Source organism: Leopardus geoffroyi, chromosome C3, assembly GCF_018350155.1.
Source record: "Leopardus geoffroyi isolate Oge1 chromosome C3, O.geoffroyi_Oge1_pat1.0, whole genome shotgun sequence".
In the NCBI taxonomy this organism is placed as follows: domain Eukaryota; kingdom Metazoa; phylum Chordata; class Mammalia; order Carnivora; family Felidae; genus Leopardus; species Leopardus geoffroyi.
The window spans coordinates 64,051,545-64,071,614 of NC_059338.1; the positions used below are offsets into that span (position 1 = coordinate 64,051,545).

General features: G+C 38.4%; 1 protein-coding gene across 3 annotated transcripts in view; it reads left to right on the forward strand.

Moving 5' to 3' along the window:
* CATSPERE (catsper channel auxiliary subunit epsilon) overlaps positions 1-20,070 on the forward strand; it is a 197,889-nt gene that overhangs the window by 47,995 nt on the left and 129,824 nt on the right. For all 3 annotated transcript variants that reach the window (XR_006705997.1, XM_045453179.1, XM_045453178.1), the window contains 2 exons: positions 6,913-6,937; positions 15,017-15,094. Coding sequence is in view for 2 of the 3 variants with exons in the window: in XM_045453179.1 (XP_045309135.1) it covers positions 6,913-6,937; positions 15,017-15,094 (103 nt within the window). In the remaining variant the exon portion in view is untranslated. The remainder of the gene's footprint in view (positions 1-6,912; positions 6,938-15,016; positions 15,095-20,070) is intronic.

Sequence of the window (20,070 nt, forward strand, 5' to 3'; positions counted from 1 at the left end):
TTTTTGAGTTAGGCATGTATTGCTATAAACTTCCCCCGTAGAACAGCTTTTGCTGCTCCCCAAGGATTTTGGACCATTATGTTTTCATTTTTATTTCTCTCTTTGTATTTTTTTATTTGCTTTTTGATTTCTTGGTTGACCCATTTATTGTTTAGTAACATGTTATTTAGCCTCCATGTATTTGTGTTGTGTCCTTTCCAGATTTTTTTCTTGTGATTCATTTCTAGTTTAATACACAGGAAAAATGCATGATATGATTTCAATCTTTTTTAATTTATTGAGACTTGTTTTGCTGTATAACGTGTGATCTATTTTGGAGAATGTTCTTTGTGCTCTTGAAAAGAAGGTGTATTCTGCTGTTTGGGGGTGAAAATGTTCTGAATATCTGTTAGATCAACCTGGTTTAATGTGTCATTGAAAGCCACTGTTTCCTTGTTGATTTTCTGTCTCTATGATCTATCCATTGATGTAAGTGGGATGTTAGGGTCCCCTACTATCATTGTGTTATTGTCAATTTCTTCATTTATGTCTATTAATGGTTGCTTTATGTACTTAGGTGTTTCCATATTGGGTGCATAAATATTTATAATTGTTATGTCCTCTTGTTGCATTGTTCCTTCTATCATTATGTCATGCCCTTTCTCTCTTGCTAGTCTTTGTTTTATGAGACTGAAGCGCTACCTACTGCGCTAATGAGGCACCTTCTAGTCTTTGTTTTAAAGTCTATTTTGTTTGGGGTGCCTGGGTGGCTCAGTTAAGCATCTGACTTTGGCTCAGGTCACGATCTTGCAGTTAGTGAGTTCAAGCTCCACATCAGGCTTTCCATTGCTAGTGTGGGCCCACTTTGCCCCTTCTCCGCTTGTGTGCGTGTGCATGCGCACTCTCTCTCTCTCACACACAAACACACACAAATAAACATTTTAAAAAATAAAGTGTATGTTTTTGATATAAGTATTGTCACCACAACTTTCTTTTCCCTTGCATTTGCATGATGAATGATTTTCCATCTCTTCACTTTCAACCTGCATGTGTCTAGAGGTGTGAAGTGAGTCTACTGAAGGCAGCATATAGATGCATCTCCTTTTATCTCTCGCTCTCTCAGTCACCCTGTATTTTCTGACACAAATGACTGGAGCATTAATTTTTTTACATTTAGAGCAGTTGTCGATAGGTGTGTACTTATTGCCATCTTGTTATTTGTGTTATGGTTGTTTTTGTAGTTCCTCTTGGTTCCTTTCTTCTTCTTTTGCTCAGTTCCCCTGTGGCCTGATGGCTTTCTTTAGTAATATGCTTGGATTCCTTTCTCTTTATTTATCGTGTATCAAAGGTTTTTGATTTGTGGTTACCATTAGGTTCACCAGAACCAGGCACTTCAGGGATGTCTCCCATGTGGATTGTATATGCCCTACTGTTGTGGCTGAGCCACATTTGCCTTCAGTCAAGTCAGTTATATTGGCCCACTTTTGCCTTTTTTGGGTACACTGGGTGGGGTTTAGCCCTTGTGCTATTAAGGAACTGGTCTGGGGCCCCTGTGGGCTTGCAATTGGGCAGTGTTAGAAGTCAGCACAGATGCCTGCCCTCAGCTACAGTCTCACCAACCTACAGGGCCCTCTCCCTGCCTTGTCCACAGAGGCCTTCCTTGGTGTGTGGATCTGGCAGTTGGGCCAGATGCCAACCCCCATTCCATTTGCTGGGGTTGCCCTTGCTCCAACCTACAGAGTGCTCTCCCAGCCTGTCCCTTGGGAGGTTTTTGTTGGTAGGTGGAGTTGGCAGTGAGACTCACAGTTTGCCCCCAGTCTGTCTGTGGGTGCTGTAGTCACACTGAACTGCAGAGATTTCTTCCTGTGCTGCCCCCGAGAGCTTTCTGTTGGTGAATGGGGCCACAGTCAGACCACATGCCTGCTCCCCCATACGTGTGCGGGAGCTGTGGTCACACCGACCAGCAGGGCACTGCACTACCAGCTGTAGGGTTTAGCTGCTGGGACTATGGGGACACTGGTGTGTGTCTGGTTTTCTTCCCCTCTCCCCAGGGCTAGAGTCACCTTGGAGTTCCACTCGTCCCTGCCAAGGCTGCTTGCAAGGTGTGCTGGGGCAGGAGCCACTTTGAAGAGACACCTGCCACATGGGGTGGGTTGGATGGGGTGGATACACAGGAGAACCTGGAGGCAGAAAATGCAGTGTTAGCAAGATACGTGGATTGTGTTCATGCTCGTTCCCACAAGCATCAGCTGTCTAAGCTGGTGGGGGGCAGAGAAACAGTGCCTGCCATCTCTTCTGTTCTTGGAGAAGTCTCTTAAAGGTCCCTGTCCCTCCAGTGCATATTCTGAGATTAGCAAATAAGTCGATACCTCAGTAAATAAATCTGCCATATACCTCAGGCACTTTCCAGACTGCTGCTTCTCTGCTGTGCCTTGGCTGGGTTGTTTACTTTGCTGGCCCTTTACAGGTGGCATTTCAATTTCCTGTTGCACTGTGGCTCTCCTGGAGCTAAGCCCACTGATTTTTAAGGTAGTCAGAGCTAAGCCCTGCTGGTTGTAAAAACTCATGAAATTGAGCCTCACTGGGTTTCACAGCCAAGTGTTATGGGTACTCATCTTCCCAGTTTGGGTTCCCCGTGCCTGGGGTGGCCGGTGTGGAGTCTGATGCTCTCGCTTCTCCATGCTTGTGCTGTCCCTCCTGTTTGGGGTTAGCCTCACCAGCGTGTTTGGCTCCCAGCCAAACTTCCCAGCCAAGGCTTCCCGAAAGCCTTTCCTACCCATTTTGATGTGGCCTCCTCTCTACGGTTAAGTGTGAAAAGTCTGTTCTGCCAGTCTTTCAGTCATTTTCCGTGTTAGTTGCACTCATGTGGCTGTTATCTCCGTGTGTCTGTGGGATGTGGTGAGCTTAGAATCCTCCAACTGTGCCATCTTCCCAGAATTCTACTTCTCTGTATGTTGTGTGGCCATTATAATTTGTAATACTTTTGTCCTTTAACCTTTACACTAAAGGTAAGTGGCTAACACACCACCCTGTTACAACATTAAAATATTCAGAATCTCACCATAGACTTACCTTTACTAGTGTGTTATATATTTTCATGTTTTCTTTTTACTAATTAGAGGACTTTTTATTTCAGCTTGAAGAACTCCTTACAACATTTCGTGTAAGGCAAGCCTAGTGGTGATAAACCCCCTCGATTTTTACTTGTTTGGGAAAGTCTATCTTGCTTTCATTTCTAAAGGACAGATTTGCTGATAAAGTGTTGTTGGTTGGCAGTTTTTTTCTTTCAGCACCTTGAATATATCATCTCACTCTTTCCTGACTGTGAGGTTTCTGCTGAGATCACCTAAGGGTGATCGTTTGTATGAGAGGGTTTTTTTTTTTTTTACTCCTCCTGCTCTTAAAATTCTCTTCTTTGTATTTTATTTTAGATAATTTTATTATAATGGCTGTGGAGAAGATCATTTTACATTGAAATTTGGGGGTGATTTAGCTTTATGAACTTGAATATCCAAATCTTTCCCTAGATTTGGGAAGTTGTCAGCCATTTTATCTTTAAGATTTTCCTTCTCTTCTCCTCCTGGGACTCCAGTGATGCACTGATTGTTTCTCTTAATGGTATCCCAGGCTTTGGTCATCCTTTTTTATTCTTTTTTTCTTTTTTCTTTTCTGAACTGGGTAATTTCAAATGATCTGCCTTTGAGTTCATTGATTCTTTCTTCTGTTTTGTCCAGCCTGCTCTTGGAGATCTTTTGTAAATTCTGCAGTGCAGTCATCGTATCCTGAGCTTCAAATTTTCTGTGTGTGTGTGTGTTTCCATGTTTTCCGTCTATTGAACTTCTTGGTTTATTCTTCTATTGTTTTTCCGATTTCATTAAATTGTTGACCTTTGTTCTCTTGTAGCTCTCTGGGCATCTTTAGACACATTATTTTGAATTCCTTTGTGAAGTATTTATGTATCTCCATTTTGGGGGGACCCATCACTGGAATTTGTGTATTCCTTTGGTGGTGTCATGATTCCTTGATTTTTCATGTTCCCTTTAGCCTCACATAAGTGTCTATATATTTGAAAAAGCAGCCACCTCTTCCAAACTTTGGAAGACTGACTTTGCTAAGGAAAACCTTCACTGGTGGGTGGAGAATACAGTGACCCCAGGTCTAGTGATGTAGGGCACCTCAGGGGCATGTGGCATCTTGGGGTTCAGAGATGCATGATGTCTCATTAGGTCAGGCCACTGGAGTCCATAAAATCAACAACTGTGTGATATTTGGCAAGTGCTATGCAGTGCTCACAGTGACTGCAAGGGCTGTTAATGTTCTCCACAGCACCTCCAGGTCCAGTGGCTAGGGACCAGAGCAGGAAGTGGTAGTGGCCCGAACCAGTGGTGTGCACATATTTAGCTGCGGGGGCCTGCTGGTAGTTTTGTGTGTCCTGGTAGGGGTCAGTTTTAGGCACGCACATAGTGTTGAGGGCCAGGGCCAGCAGCAAGGGCCAGGCCAAATGCAGGCATACAAACAACTGTAGGAGTCCTGGCTACCCGTGTGCATTCCTGTGGCTGTGGTATTTCACCACAGATATGGGCACAAGTAATGGAGGCCGGTAATAGTAGACAAGGCCAGATCTAGACTCACAAACAGCTTTGACCATTGGAATGACTTCCCAAAGATGCAGGGTCTTGCCACAGACATGCCCAAGGTAATGGAGCAAGTAGTGGGAGTTGGGCTGGGGAGCCTAGAGGTGCACATTTGGAGGAGCTAGCCCTAAGCACCTGCAGAGGGGTGGAGGTAGGCTGTGGGGTTCTAGGCTGCATCTGCACTTGTACGGCTGCAGAGGCTGAAGCTAGCTGCTTGTATGGATCCTGTTCTCTGCCAGTGGTGAGGACAGGGGAATGGGAAGGGACTCAGGCAGCTGGAACCTGCAAATGCAAAAACCTGTGGGGTAAAAACTAGTGAAATCTGCAGGGGTCCATGATGGCTGTCCTGACCATTGGTTTCTTCTGTAGTGAAAGCTTCTGGGTCCCCTGTAGAACCAGGTTACTGGGACCCTCATTGCTCCCACTGTGTGGTTGATACTGGTAGTGCTTGCCTTTCTTCCTTGTTTCTGGCCATCTCTGTGCATCTCAGCTTTGACAGTCTCTGGATGGGGTGAAACCTAAACAGGTCTTGCGTGCAGTACCCCAAAAGGCTGGGGACGCTGGTCAATCACCCTGCCCTCCCTTTTCCAGGGAGGGGAACTCTACAGCTGGTGAGTTCCCTCTTGACACAGAGCAATGCCGGCTTGGCAGATGGGATGATTAGAACAAAATGAAGCATTCTTCCTTCCCTTTTTGTGCCCTTGCTCCTAGGTTTTTGTTCTACTTCGTTGAAGTTTCTTAAGTGGACTCTTGAACTCTCCCAGAACTGTTTTTGTTTGTAGATAGCTGTCTAATTGTTGATCTTTGTTGGGGAATGGAGGTTGGCTTCTTCTACTGTACCATCTTGGTGACATCAGCCTCTTCTGTTTTTTCTAACGATCCCCTCCCAGTCTTTTTGTTTGGCTTTTCATGATATGTCCTTACCTTAAATGTCAGCTCCATTCAGGTTTCTTTCTTTGACTCTCTTTTCATTCTACGCTTCAGTTTGTGCACCACTTAAGAAAGGCAAGCATTCTGATAAAGATCCAACAGAATGCTGCTAATATCATCTTCCAAGAAAATCGAGGTTGTTACTTTAACATCAACTGATACTGTCTCTCTGCAAGTTTACCTTTAATAAGCTTTTTAGTATCAATACTAAAACCTTTCTCATATTATCAGTACATTTCTCCTTTTGCCTTTAAATTTTCCTTTCCAGATAGACAGGTAAGTCACTCAGTAACCCACTTCTGTTCTTATTTCCTGCACCTCAGACAAGTAGCATAACACAAGGAGGACATTCCAGCCCTGAAGCTTGGGATCTTTTTGATCAACCTAGTTCTTTGTGAACACTTAGCACATTTGCCTATCAATATTTATAGTACTTACTTCCATTTGCTTTCTAAAAATCAGATTGAACATATGGGGGCACCTGGGTGGTTCAGTCAGTTGAGCATCCAACTCTTGATTTCAGCTCAGCTCGTGATCCCCAGGTTGTGGAATCGAGACCTGAATTGGGCTCCATGCTGAGCACGGAGTCTGCTTAAGATTCTTTCTCTCTCTCCCTCTGCCCCTCCTCCCAGCTTGTGCTCCCTCTCTCTCTAACAACACATTTTTAAAAAATAGAATAAAATCAGCTTGAACATATGAAATATTGTTTTCATTATATGGTCTCAGAAACTCATTGCATACATATTTACTGATTCCCAAAATATCTTTTTTTTTCCATTTTATACATAATAACGTACCAGGCACTGTGCAGCAATCAGCAAATAAAAGAACATAGTCCCGAGGCATTGACTTTTAGAGCTTATATGATAAAGAAAATACAGATATCATTAAATGAACATCACTTTCTAAAAAACATGCAACTGAACATACAAATAAATGTTCCTTTCAGAAAATTTACATTGAAAGGGCAGTTAATGAAAGATTTTCACTGCTAATTGATGACTTTGTTGGCATAAATTGGCATAAATTACAGCATGTAAACACTATAGACTTTCTTAGGCAGAATGATCATATCACAGTTTTAAAGACTGCTCATGCAATTTTGGCTACGTGAACTTGTAATGTTACTAAGGCAGCATGCAGATTCAAGCCTGTCAGCCTTTGACATGTGATAACATGTGAGAATCAGTCGTTATATTTAATTATAGACATAGTAGCTTTTTAAAAATTTAGTATTTAATTGTTTATGTATTTATAATGGAATATAAGAATATTGAGAGACTTAGAAACATGTATATTGAAAGCGAAGTATTCAAACTAATATTTAGCCTGCTGTTTACTAAAATGTGATTCCTCTTTTTCCCAACAGAAGTTTCTTTCACAACTTTACCCAGGTAAAACATGTTTTGAAATTTTATATATCCTTCCCATATCACTACTGTATTATTTGCCTCTAATCTTTCATGTTACCCAGAAGGAGAATTTCCCAAACTAATTTTTCAACAAAATTTGCCTAGAGCAGTGGTACTTACAATATGATTTGAGGACCCCTAGAGCTCCACAGACCTTTTCAGGAGGTCCCTGAGCTCTACCCTTTCCCAACCACATATCTGTGCAAGGATAGATTTTCCCCACATACTTCCACCAAAACAACACGTGCCAACAGCTTGAATGCAGGAGCACAGATGATAATTCAGCTGTCTTCTATTAAGACAGATAACACAGACATTTTGTGATGTAAAATGCAAAACAACCATTCTTCTGCTTTTCTTTGTTTTGGAAAATAGCTCTTTTTCATTAAAATATATGTCATGTTAACATTTTATGGGTTTATCATAGTTTTTAAAATAAATTCATAAATATCTTTAAATCTTCTCGGTTTGATACATGGTAAATATTGATAGATCTGACCCACCTAAAACAGAAGCTCTGTGATATTCTCAATAATTTTTAAGGCTATGAAGGGGTCTTGAGATCAAAAGGTTTTAACATCTGGTCCGAGGGTGGAAGATGATAGTCAAGTAGAAGGATCCTAGGCTCGCCTCCTTCCATGAATGTAACTAAATAGCGATCAGATCATCCTAAACACGCGAGAAATTGATGTGAAGACTGACAGAATAAACTCCACAACTGACGGTAGAGAAGCCACATCAAAGAAGGTAGGAAGTGTGGAGATGCACTTTGGGAGAGAGATTGTGGCCACTGTGATAAGGAGGGAGCCATGGTCATGAAGAAGGACAAGAGACAGACTAGCACACAGGGGAGCACACAGGAAAAATAAATCCCTGTAGCAATTGGCTTGGAAAGCAAGAGGGGCCAAATTTCATGAGTTCTTGCAACCAGTGGGCTTAAAGGTCAGTGGGCTTGACTGGGATAGACCCTGAATGGCACTGCACTGTTCTTGCAGAGAAGGCAGGCAAACAACCCTACATTGTGGAAATAGCAATCAAAACAGCACCTGTGGCACACAGTGGGGAGTTTATTAGGTCATCTCAGAGCGAGTCCTAGAGAAGTAGCATTCACAGAGAGAAACCTCGGGGAACAAAGGAATTGGCCAGCGTCATTTCCCTCTCCTGACCCTCAGCATAAGCACAGGATCACCTGTGGGAACCAGTGCGGCACTGACACTCACTACCTACCTTGCTTACACCAAGCTCCACTCCCCCATGCTCCAGTAGAACTGCCTATCTGAGCCATGCTTGTCTCAGCCCCAGCATGGCAGACCCCTTCCCCCAAAAGACCAGCCTAAAGCCCTACTCACACCATGTTACCCATCATGGGAATTTTGCAGCATCTCGGTTCTGCCAAGTGGAGTCAACAGAGCTCACTTCACAAACAGACCAAAGCACACCTAGTTAAAATGTGCCACATTCAGGCCAGAGACCAAACAGTGCCTACAATAGGCAGAGACTCTGCAGATGACTGGCCTGAAGGATAAAACAGCCAGGACAAAGCAGCAGAGCACATGCAACACACATTGGAGACATTTCCAGAAGCGCAGGCCCTGGGGAACAGATGACATTACATGGCAGAGAGCACTATAGGACCTCTTCTTCATAAGATCATTACCCTCAAGAACAGGAGACATAGCTGACTTTCCTAACACAGAAATAGGCACAGAGACACAGACAAAATGAGAAGACAGAGAAATTTATTCCAAATGAAAGAACAGAACAAGACCATGCCAGAGATCTAAGTGAAACAGATATAAGTAACATGTCTGATAGAGAATTTAAAGCATTGATCATAAGGATACTCACTGGACTCAAAAAGAGTAGAAAACATGAGTTAAACCCTTACACAGAGATAGGGAACAACATAGCAGAAATAAAGGTCGTAATAAACAAAATGAGAAATATGCCTCATGGAATGAACAACAGACTGGAAGAAGGAGAGGAATGAATTAATAGCCCAAAAGACAGAGTAATGGAAAGTAATCAAGCTGACCATAAGAGGGGAGAAAAAAAGAATTATGCAAAACAAGAATAGAGTTAGGGAACTCAGTGATTCCATTAAAGGTAATAAAATTTGTATTATAGGAGTGCCACAAAAAGTAGAGAGAGAAAAGGGGTCAGAAAATTTATTAGGGAAGCTGAAAACTTCCCTAATTTGGGCAAGAAAACAGATATCCATATCCAGAAGACACAGAGAACCCCCATCAAAATCAACAAAAGCAGACCCACACCAAACATATTGTAATTAAATTAGTAAAATATAGTGATGAAGGAAAAAATGTTAAAGCAGCAAGACAAAAGAAGACTAACTTAACAGGGAAAACTCATAAGGCTAGCAGAAGATTTTCCAGCAGAAACATTTCAAGGCAGAAGGGAATGGTATGATATATTCAAAGTGCTAAATGGGAAAAATCTGCACCTGAGAATACTCTATCTAGCAAGGCTATCATTCAGAATAGGAGAGATAAAGAGTTTCCCAGAAAAACAAAAAAACTAAAGGAGTTCATGACCACTAAACCATCCCTGTAAGAAATTTTAAAGGGGACACTTTGAGTGGAAAGACCAAAAGTGACAGTATAAAGTAGGAAACACAAAGCAGTAACAATATTTCTGTGAAAAAAAAAAAAAGTCAAGGAACTCACAAAATAAAAGAATGTGAAATATAACAATATATACCTAAACGTGGGGAGGAGAGGAGTAAAGAATGTGTTCAAAGTTTAACAACCATGGACTTTAACAATATGGACTGCTATATGCAGAAGAGGTTATATACACACCTAATGGTTACCACAAATCAAAAACCACTAATAAATATGCAAAAATACCAAAAGCAGGCAAAGAGAAGGGAAGTAAGGAAGTGTAGCTCAATATCCTTGTATATATAGGTGCAAAAATTCTACATAAAATAATAGCAAATGGAATCCAACAATGTATTAAAAGAATAAATTAAAAAGGGCCAGTATCTTCCAGAATGCAACATTGGTTCAATACCAAGAAATCTGACAACAATATCCATTCCATAAATGCAGTAAAGAAGAAAATAAATGATCACATCAGTAAATTTAAAAATTGAACAGCCATTCCTAATGGAAACACCAAACAAAACAAGTTTAGAAGGGAACCACATTGATTTTAACATTTTAAAAATGTTATTCTAATTTTTATTTTTGAGAGAGAGAGAGAGAGAGAGAGAGAGAGAGAGAGCATGAGTTGGGGAAGGGCAGAGAGAGAGGGAGACACAGAATCCAAAACAGGCTCCAGGCTCTGAGCTGTCAGCACAGAGCCTGACACAGGGCTCGAACTCACAGACTGCGAGATCATGACCTGAGCCGAAGTCGGATGCTTAACCGACTGAGCCACCCAGGCACCCCAGGGAACCACTTAATTTTAATAAAAAAACACTGACTTCTCAAATAATTAACAATATTATTATAAATTATGAAATATTTTTGATTCAACTAAAATCAGGAACTGGACAAATGTGCTCATCTGTCAGTAAATATCATCGCTATTATTTAACATTGTCTTGAACATAACCGTGTAAGTAATAAGACAAGAAAAAATGTACAATATTATAAATTTATAATAGCAATAAAGACTAAAATACTGATGAATCAATTTAACAGGAAAGACACAGAACTTGTAGCAAGAATCACTCTCAAATTTTGTTGAATGATTTTTTAAATATACTTTAAATGTTTATTTATTTTGAGAGAGAGTGAGTGCATGCATGGGTGGGGGAGGGGCAGAGAAAGAGGGGGAGAGAGAGAGAGAGAGAGAGAGAGATCCCAATCAGGCTCCATGTCGTCGGCACACAGCCCGATGTGGGGCTTGATCCTACAAACCATGAGATCATGCCCTGGGCTGAAATCAAGAGTTGGACGCTTAACCAACTGAGCCACCCAGGTGCCCCTGTTGAGTGATCTTTAAAAGATCTAGTTTTTAAAGTATTTAATTGGATCTAATGTCAATTTTTTGACTGAAAAAATATCTTTGTTTTCCAATTTATTCTTTTTAAAATTTTTATTTGTTTTTAATTCCAATATAATTAACATACAATGTTATATTTCAGGTATACAATATAGTGAACCAACCATTCTATCCATTACTACTCAGTGCTCATCATGATACGTGTGCATGTATCTGAATCCCCTTCACCTATTTCACCCATCCCCCACCCAACTAACCCCTGGCAACCACCAGTTTGTTCTCTGTATTTAAGAGTCTGGGGGGTTTTTTTGGTCTCTTTTTGAAAAAATATTTCACTAATTATGTGTAGTAATATGGTATAATATGTTATACTCCTGGAAGAAAATGAAAGTGTAATCCTCTCTTATACCATATAAAAAAATAAATTCCAATTGGCATACAAGAAAGAGTTTAATGTAAAACCAGATTTGGGGAGAACTTGAAGCTGTGCCATATAAACTGAAGGGAAATCTTATCCTAGACTGGAAACCAGAATCTTTAAATTAAAGATAGCCAAAATTGAAAACGTGAAAATTAAAAACTTTTGTATCACAAAAGTACCATAAGCATAGTTCAGACAATAAATAGTTATGAAAAAATTTTACAACATAGATGACACTAACCAGCTAATATCCCTAAGTGTTCAAAGAGATGGGAGAGGTGTAAACTGGTGCAGCCATTTTGTGAAATCATCCTGCATTATCTGACACATATCCTGCAACTCATCATTCCCACTCCTGAGTATATACCCAGGAGAAAACTCTTGCTCTCAAGCATCAAGAGACATTTTCAGAAATGCTCATAGCAGAAAACACTCATGGGGCGCCTCGGTGGCTCAGTAGGTTGAGTGTCCGACTACAGCTCAAGTCATGATCTCACAGTCTGTGGGTTTGAGCCCCGCGTTGGGCTCTGTGCTGACAGCTCAGAGCCCGGAGCCTGCTTCGGATTCTGTGTCTCCCTCTCTCTCTGCCCCTTCCCCGCTCATGCTCGCTTGCTCTCTCTCTGTCAAAAATAAATAAACATTAAAAAAAATTTTTTTAAATGCTCATAAAATCCATCCCTCCCAAACAGAAAGAATCCAAATGCCCATCAACAGGAAAATGGAAAAATTGTGGTACATTCACATGATGGAATTTTAAATAGCAATAAAAATGAATGGGCTCAGTTAGGGCAACAACACAAATAAATCCTAGTTACACAATGTTGAAAGAAAAAAAAAGCAGATCCTAGGGGGCTATGTGTGGGATGACTAAGTTCAAAATAGCCAAAAACTAAACATCATGTTAATGTTTAAAATTAAAAAAAAGGGGGCGCCTGGGTGGCTCAGTCGGTTAAGCAGCTGACTTCGGCTCAGGTCATGATCTCGCGGTCCGTGAGTTCGAGCCCCGCATGGGGCTCTGTGCTGACAGCTCAGAGCCTGGAGCCTGTTTCAGATTCTGTGTCTCCCTCTCTCTCTGACCCTCCCCCATTCATGCTCCGTCTCTCTCTGTCTCAAAAATAAATAAACGTTTAAAAAAATATATTAAAAAAATTTAAATTAAAAAAAAATTAACAAACAGTTCAGGAAAGTGAGTACCTGTGGGCAGAAACAGAACCAGAAAAGGAACAATATGTAGATAAATGAAAGATATTTGTAAGGTTCTTGTACTCGAATATGGTGGTGGGTTCTTGGTTTTTATTTTGCTATTTTAGAATTTAAATAGTTACATAAAAGATAGTCATACCAATAATAATAGTGTGTTGTGAGCCAAGGATTGTGATTATTCTAATTCTGTATATGTGTACCTGAAGTCCAAACAAAACAAAGAGCTCTTACAAAGGGTAAGAAAATGGTAAGTGCCAACAAAAAATGTAAAAGTGCACTGTACCCAAGAGCAAATCTAACAAACCTGAAACAATACTGAAATTCACATAATCTCAGGAAAACCCAAATTCACAATGAAATGTCGTGCTCATCACACTGGTAAAAACAAGAGAAAACACTGTGAGAGGGAAACTGGGCCACAGGGTGTAACCCAGATTTTGTTGGTGGAAAATGTGTACAGTTAGAGACTTAGTACATTTTTGGAGAGTAATAGGGAAACACCTAGTAAAAGTATTTATACCCTTTGGATCAGGAGTCTTACTTCTGGGAATCTACTCCACAGAAGTCGGACCTCCAGTACATAAAGCTATATGGAAAAGGTCCTATATTTTGCAGCATTATATTAGTGGTAAAACAAAACATAATAAAACTGGAGCCACAGTAAAGCCCCATTAGAGAAATGGATCTATAAATTACAGCGTAACCACATTGTAAAATATGATTCAGGCTTTCTGAGAACTGACACTGGCGACTTTCAATGGGGTACACTTGCATGAGAAAAAGAGAATATGGGAGTGTGTATAATATGATCCAGTTTTGTTTTAAAAACTCTTAAAATGCCTCTTTTTAAAAATACATGTAAACATGTATTTGTCTACATGTCTGTAGATGCTTACATGGTGTAGAGAAAAATAGGGGAGGGCACATAATAGTTGTTTAAATCGTTTTATAGGTTGAGAGAGGCTTAATAGGTGAAGGGACTATAAAGGGAAAATAAAGCCATGCTATAAAAAAGCAAGGAAGGAAGGAAAAGAGGAAGCACAGCAATATGAAAGGACAATATAGAATTAAAGCAAACAGATGAAATAGGATAAATAGGAATATGATATAATTATACAGGGAATAAAATGTTCATGTATGTGTATATAGGTGTGTGTGTGTGTATCCATATAACCAAAACACAGAGGATTTAGAACATACAGATGTCGAAGTTATTAACATAAAGAATTCTACAAATTAATAAATCAAAGACTAACAGCCCAATAGAAAATGGCAAATAGGCAAAGGAAGTGAACAGATAGTTCACAAGACAGGAAATACAAGTGGACCTTGAACATATGGAAAGATGCTCAAACGTTTTTATAATAAAAGAGACGGAGGCTAAAACTGCATCAAAGCACCATTTTTCACCCACCAGATTGGCAAATTCCAAATGTGTGACAACACACAATGAAGAAAGAAGAAATCTCATACACTGCAGTATCTGTGAAAATTACAAATGCATATACTGTATGGCTCAAGAATCACACTTTTAGTCATACTCCAAAGCACAAAATAATATATGTACAAAATTGCTCATTATAGCAATATCCAGTGGAAAAGTTCATGAAAATATGTAAAGATCTCTAAGATATAACTTTAAGTGAAGAATATGTTTGAAAAAAACATGTTTATGGGGCGCCTGGGTGGCTCAGTCGGTTGAGCGTCTGACTTCAGCTCGGGTCATGATCTCACAGTCTGTGAGTTCGAGCCCTGCGTCGGGCTCTGTGCTAACAGCTCAGGGCCCGGAGCCTGTTTCAGATTCTGTGTCTCCCTCTCTCTGACCCTCCCCCATTCATGCTCTGTCTCTCTCTGTCTCAAAAATAAATAAACGTTAAAAAAATTTTTTTTAATTAAAAAAAGGAAAAAAACATGTTTAGAATACTTGCATTTATAAGAAAGAAAAATAACATCTTAGTTATACACAAAAATTTTATAGAAATATAAACAAGTGATAGTAGATACTTGGGGATACAGTGAGAAGTGAGTGATGGAGTACAGAGTGGGAAAGACGAAATTCACTTTATTTTGAATATAATTTGTTTTTAACTATGTGAATAAATTGTCTATTCAAGGAGAAAATCAACAAGAAAGAAAAAATTAGATCTACATCTATTGAAATGACAATGGTGTAGATCAAGTGATGTATCGAGTGACAAAACCAAGTGTTGAATTGTGATTATAGAGAAAGAGATATAAACATACATGCACAGTTTTAACATTGGTTACTTCAAAAGTGTAGAGGAAAATTAACTCTTCCTTCATAGGTCTTTGGTTTGTTTCACTTGTTAAAAACAATATGTATCACTTTTGAGTTTTTTAATGGGATAATCAAAAATGTTTAAATAAATAAAAACATTTTTATTGTTATAAAAATGAAATTTGTCCAAAATGTAGAAAAATACAAACACTTTTTTATTTTGTAGGTTATCATTGTATGGATATATGACCCAGAAAATGCAGATCCCAGTGAGATTCTACGGAATGCAAATGAACCTTCACTAGTAGGTGGAAACATTACTATTATCACAGATAAAATAATATGCTATGGTTCCTTTTTAAGGGCTTTGAATAATTTATTATAAGCATTCCAGAACTAACTAACCACGCTTTAATTATCCATTACATTTAGCCACTATAGTGATTTTGAGCTAGTGCTCAGTCTCCCCAATTATAAATCTTTCTCCTGAATTCTAATTGAGCATTGCCCTTCCTTTTATGAACCGCATTATTCACGAAGATGCTAACCTTCAAAGTGCTTTAAAGGTGTTCCTTGAGCATCTGTCTAGATATCATCTTTCAAAAATCTGTCCAGTCCCTTACTGAACCCTTTACCACTTGGACACTAGTGAATTTCCTAAAGGGGCAGTACAGTGGATGAACACAGATGGTCTTCAATTTATGTGGCTTGACTTATAGTTTTTCTACTTCACTATAGTGCAAAAGTGATATACATTCAATAGAAATTGTACTTTGAACTTGGATCTTTTCCCAGACTAGCGGGCTATCAATGTGGCATGATACCTTTGCGTGACACTGGGTGCTGGCAGGGGTCACAAGAATAAACAACCAGTACATTTAAACTATTCTGAACACATACAACCATTGTTTTTCAATTTCAGTACAGTATTCAATGATTTACATGAGACATTAAACACCTTATTATAAAACAGCCCTGGTGTTAGATGGTTTTGCCCAACTTTAGGCTAATGTGAGTGTTCTGAGCACATTTAAGGTAGGCTAGGCTAAGCTACAATGTTTGGTAGTTAGGTGCATTAAATGCATTTTCCACTTAATGATATTTTCAATTTATAGCCAATTGTAATTCAAGGAAGATCTGTATGTCCTTTATTTCATTTGTTACAAATTTGTCTCTTTCAAGATTTAAGTTTTCTGTCTTCTGTTATAACAAAAACCTATTGAAGAGAAGAATAAAATGAGTTTTAGTTTCATATGAGACTATGTCTTAATGAGTCAAGATATAATTTTTGAATAGTATGTTACATGCTTCTTGGTAGCCAAATTCACAAGAGATGGACTAACAAATCAGAATGACAACCTATTGGGGCGCCTGGGTGGCTCAGTCGGTTGAGCGTCCGACTTCAGCTCAGGTCATGATCTCACAGTCCTCACAGTCTGTGAGTTCAGGCCCCGCATCAGCCTCTGTGCTGACAGCTCGGAGCCTGGAGCCTGCCTCAGATTCTGTGTCTCCCTCTCTCTCTGCCCCTCACCTGCTCATGCTCTGTCTCAAAAATAAATAAAAATATTTTTTAAAAAATACTTTAAATTGTAGGGTTTTATTCTGAGGTTTTTTTCTTACAATTTTAACTATGAATCATATCAGAAAGAAAAAACCATAGATGTGTACAATATAGTTTAATGAATAATAACAATTAGCCCTATAACCACTATCAAGAAGTAAAACACCAACAATAGTACACAAGGTCCCCATATGTGCACTCTGAATGAGCATAATTTCTCCCTCCACCTTAGAAGTACTTGTATGGATATAATCATTTTGTTCCATCTAAAAGTAACCATTATTCTGAATTTGATGGTAATAATTGCTCTGCTTTTTTTTATTTTTTATTTTTTTTTATTTTTTATTTTTAGCTTGTTGCATGATTCCTAACCAATGTAGTTTGGTTTAGTGGGTTTTGGTTTTGTGTTTACTTTTCTACTTTATATAAATGGAATCATGTTTTCTATACATTGTACATATTGCTGTTGGGGGGGGTCAACTTTATATTACTTATTCATGTTATACCGTACCTATAGTTTATTCATTTTTGATCCTGTATGATATTTCATCATTTCAACATACTATGCATTTTTCATCCATTCTACTGTTGATGAATTTTGGATGGGCTTTTGTTTTCTTTTGTTTGTAAGGAGTGTTGGTTTCTTTCTTTTTGTTCAGCTTTATTGAGATATAAATGATATATAACATTGTGTAAGTTTAGGTATACACTGTTGATATGATACACTTATATGTTGTGAAATGATTACCATAGTAGAATTTTTAACACCTTTATCACCTACATAATTACCACTTCTTTTTTGTGGTAAGATGATTTAAGATTTACTCTTTTATCAACTTTCATTATTTAATACTGTGTTATTAACTATACTCATTATGCTATACTTAGATTCCCAGAATTTATTCATCTTATCACTGGAAGTTTGTACCCTTTGACCACCAGGTCCCCATTTTGCCCACCCCCTCAGATCCTTCAGTCACCATTCTACTCTGTTTCTGTGAGCTCAGCATTTTTTACATTCCATATAGAAGCATATCATATACTATTTGTCTTTCTCTAATTTATTTCACTTAGCATAATGCCCTCGAGGTCCATCCATGTAGTTGCAAATGGAAACATTTCCTTCTTTTTTGTGCTTGAGTAGTATTCCATTGTATGTACACCATATCTTCTTTATCCATTAATCTGTTGATGGACACTTAGGCTGCTTCCATATCTTGGCTATTGTAAATAATGCTGCAATAAACATAGGGGTGCCTATATCTTTTTGGATTACTGTTTTAATGGGGAGGGGTAAATACTCAGCAGTGGAATTACTGCATCATATGGTGTTTCTAATTTTAATTTTTTGAGGAACCTTCATACTGTTTTTCACAGTGGCTGCACCAATTTATATTCCTGCCAACAGTGCACAAGTGCCTTTTTCACCACATCCTTGCCAACACTTGTTATTTCTTTTTGATTTTAGCCATTCTGACAGGTATGAGGTGAGGCATCTTTTCATGTACCTGTTGGCCATCTGTATGTCTTCTTTGGAAAAAAGTCTATTCAGATCTTCTGATCATGTTCAAATTGGATCGTTAGTTTTTTTTTTGCTATTGAGTTGTATGAGTTTCGATATATTTTGAATATTAGCTCCTTAATTGATATATGATTTGTAACTATTTTCTTTCACTCAGTAGGTTGTCCTTTCATTTTGTTGATTTAGTTTGCTGTGCACATATGATTTTTATCCTTTGTTCTGTTGTAGTGGGTTAAACTGATTGATTTTGGGATGTTGAACGAGCCTTGCATACCTAAAATAAATTCCATTTGGCCATAGTATATAACTCTTTTTATATATTGTTGGATTCTATTTGCTATTGTATTTCCATATAGTTCAAAGATTTTTAAGTTTACATTTCTTTTGAGACTTCTTCCTGACCCATGTGTTATTTAAAAGTGTGTCAATTTCCAAGTAGTTAGGGATTTTCCAATTACCTTTCTGTACTAACTTCTAATTTAATTCTATTATACTCTGACAACATACTTTCTATATTTCTATTCTTTTAAAATATTTATTGATTTGTTTTCTTAATTCTACTATAATTAATGTACAGTGTTATATTGATTTAAAGTATACAATATAGTGATTCAATAATTCTATACATCACTCAGTGCTCATCATGACAAGTGCCCTCCTTAATCCTCATCACCTATTTCACCCAAACCCTGCAACGTCCCCTCTGGTGACCACTAGTTTGTTCTCTATCGTTAAGAAACTCATTTTTTTTGTGTGTCTCTTTTTTTTTCTTAGATCATTTGTTTTCTTAAATTTCACATAAGAGTGAAATCATATGGTATTTGTCTTTCTCTGAATGACTTATTTCACTTAGCATTATACTCTCTAGGTCCATTCATGTTGTCACAAGTGGCAAGATTTCACTCCATTTTACAGTGGAATAATATTCATTCATATATATATATATGTTCATATTATATATATTCATTCATGCATATGTGTATACATACATACATACATACATACATACCACATCTTTTAAAAAATTTTTTTATTGCATTTATTTTTGAGAGACAGAGTGAGACAGAGCATGAGATGGGGAGGGGCAGAGAGAGAAGGAGACATAGAATCCGAAGCAGTCTCCAGGCTCCAAGAAAGAGTTCAGCACAGAGCCCAATGTGGGGCTCAAACCCACGAACTGTGAGATCATGACCCGAACCAAAGTCAGACACTTATCCGACTGAGCCACCCAGGCGCCCCATACCACATCTTCTTTATACATGCATCCATCAATGGACACTTGGGCTGCTTCCTTATTTTGGCTAGTGTAAACAGTGCTGCAATAAATATAGGGGTAGATATATCTTTTCACATTAGTATTTTTCTTTGAGTAAATACACAGTAGTGGAATTACTGGATCATACAGTAATTCTATTTTTAATTTTTTGAGGAACCTCCATACTATTTTCCACAGTGACTACACTAGTCTGCATTCCCACCAACCGTGCACTAGTGTTTCTTTTTCTATGCATCCTCACCATTTGTTGTTTTTCTGATTTTAGCCATTCTGACAGGTGTGAGGTGATATTTCATTGTGGTTTTGATTTTCACTTATATGATGATTAGTGATGTTGAGGATCTTCCCTTATGTCTGTTAGCTGTCTTTGCAGAAATATCTGTTCATGTTTTTTCCTATTTTTTAACTTTATTACTTGTGGGTTTTTTTGGCATTGACTTGTATAGGTTTTTTATATATTTTGGATACTAAACTTTTATCAGATATATCATTTGCAAATACCTTCTCCCATTCAGAAGGTTGTTTTGTTTTGTTTTGCTTTGTTCATTGTTTCCTTTATTGTGCAGAAGATTTTAGTTTTGATGTAGCCCCAATAGTTTATTTTTGTTTTTCTTTCCCTTGCCTCAGGAGACATATCTAGAAAAAAGTTGCCATGGCTGATGTCAAAGATATTACTGCCTGTTTTCTCTTCTAGGGTTTTTATGGTATCAAGGTCTCACATTAGGTCCTTAATCCATTTTGAGTTTATTTCTGTGTATGGTGTAAGAAAGTGGTCCAGTGTCATTCTTTTTGCATGTAGCTGTCCAGTTTTCCAACACAATTTGTTGAAGAGACTATCCTTTTCCCATTGTATTGTCTTGCCTCCTTTGTCATAGATTAATTGACCATCTAATTGTGGATTTGTTTCTGGGCTCTCTATTC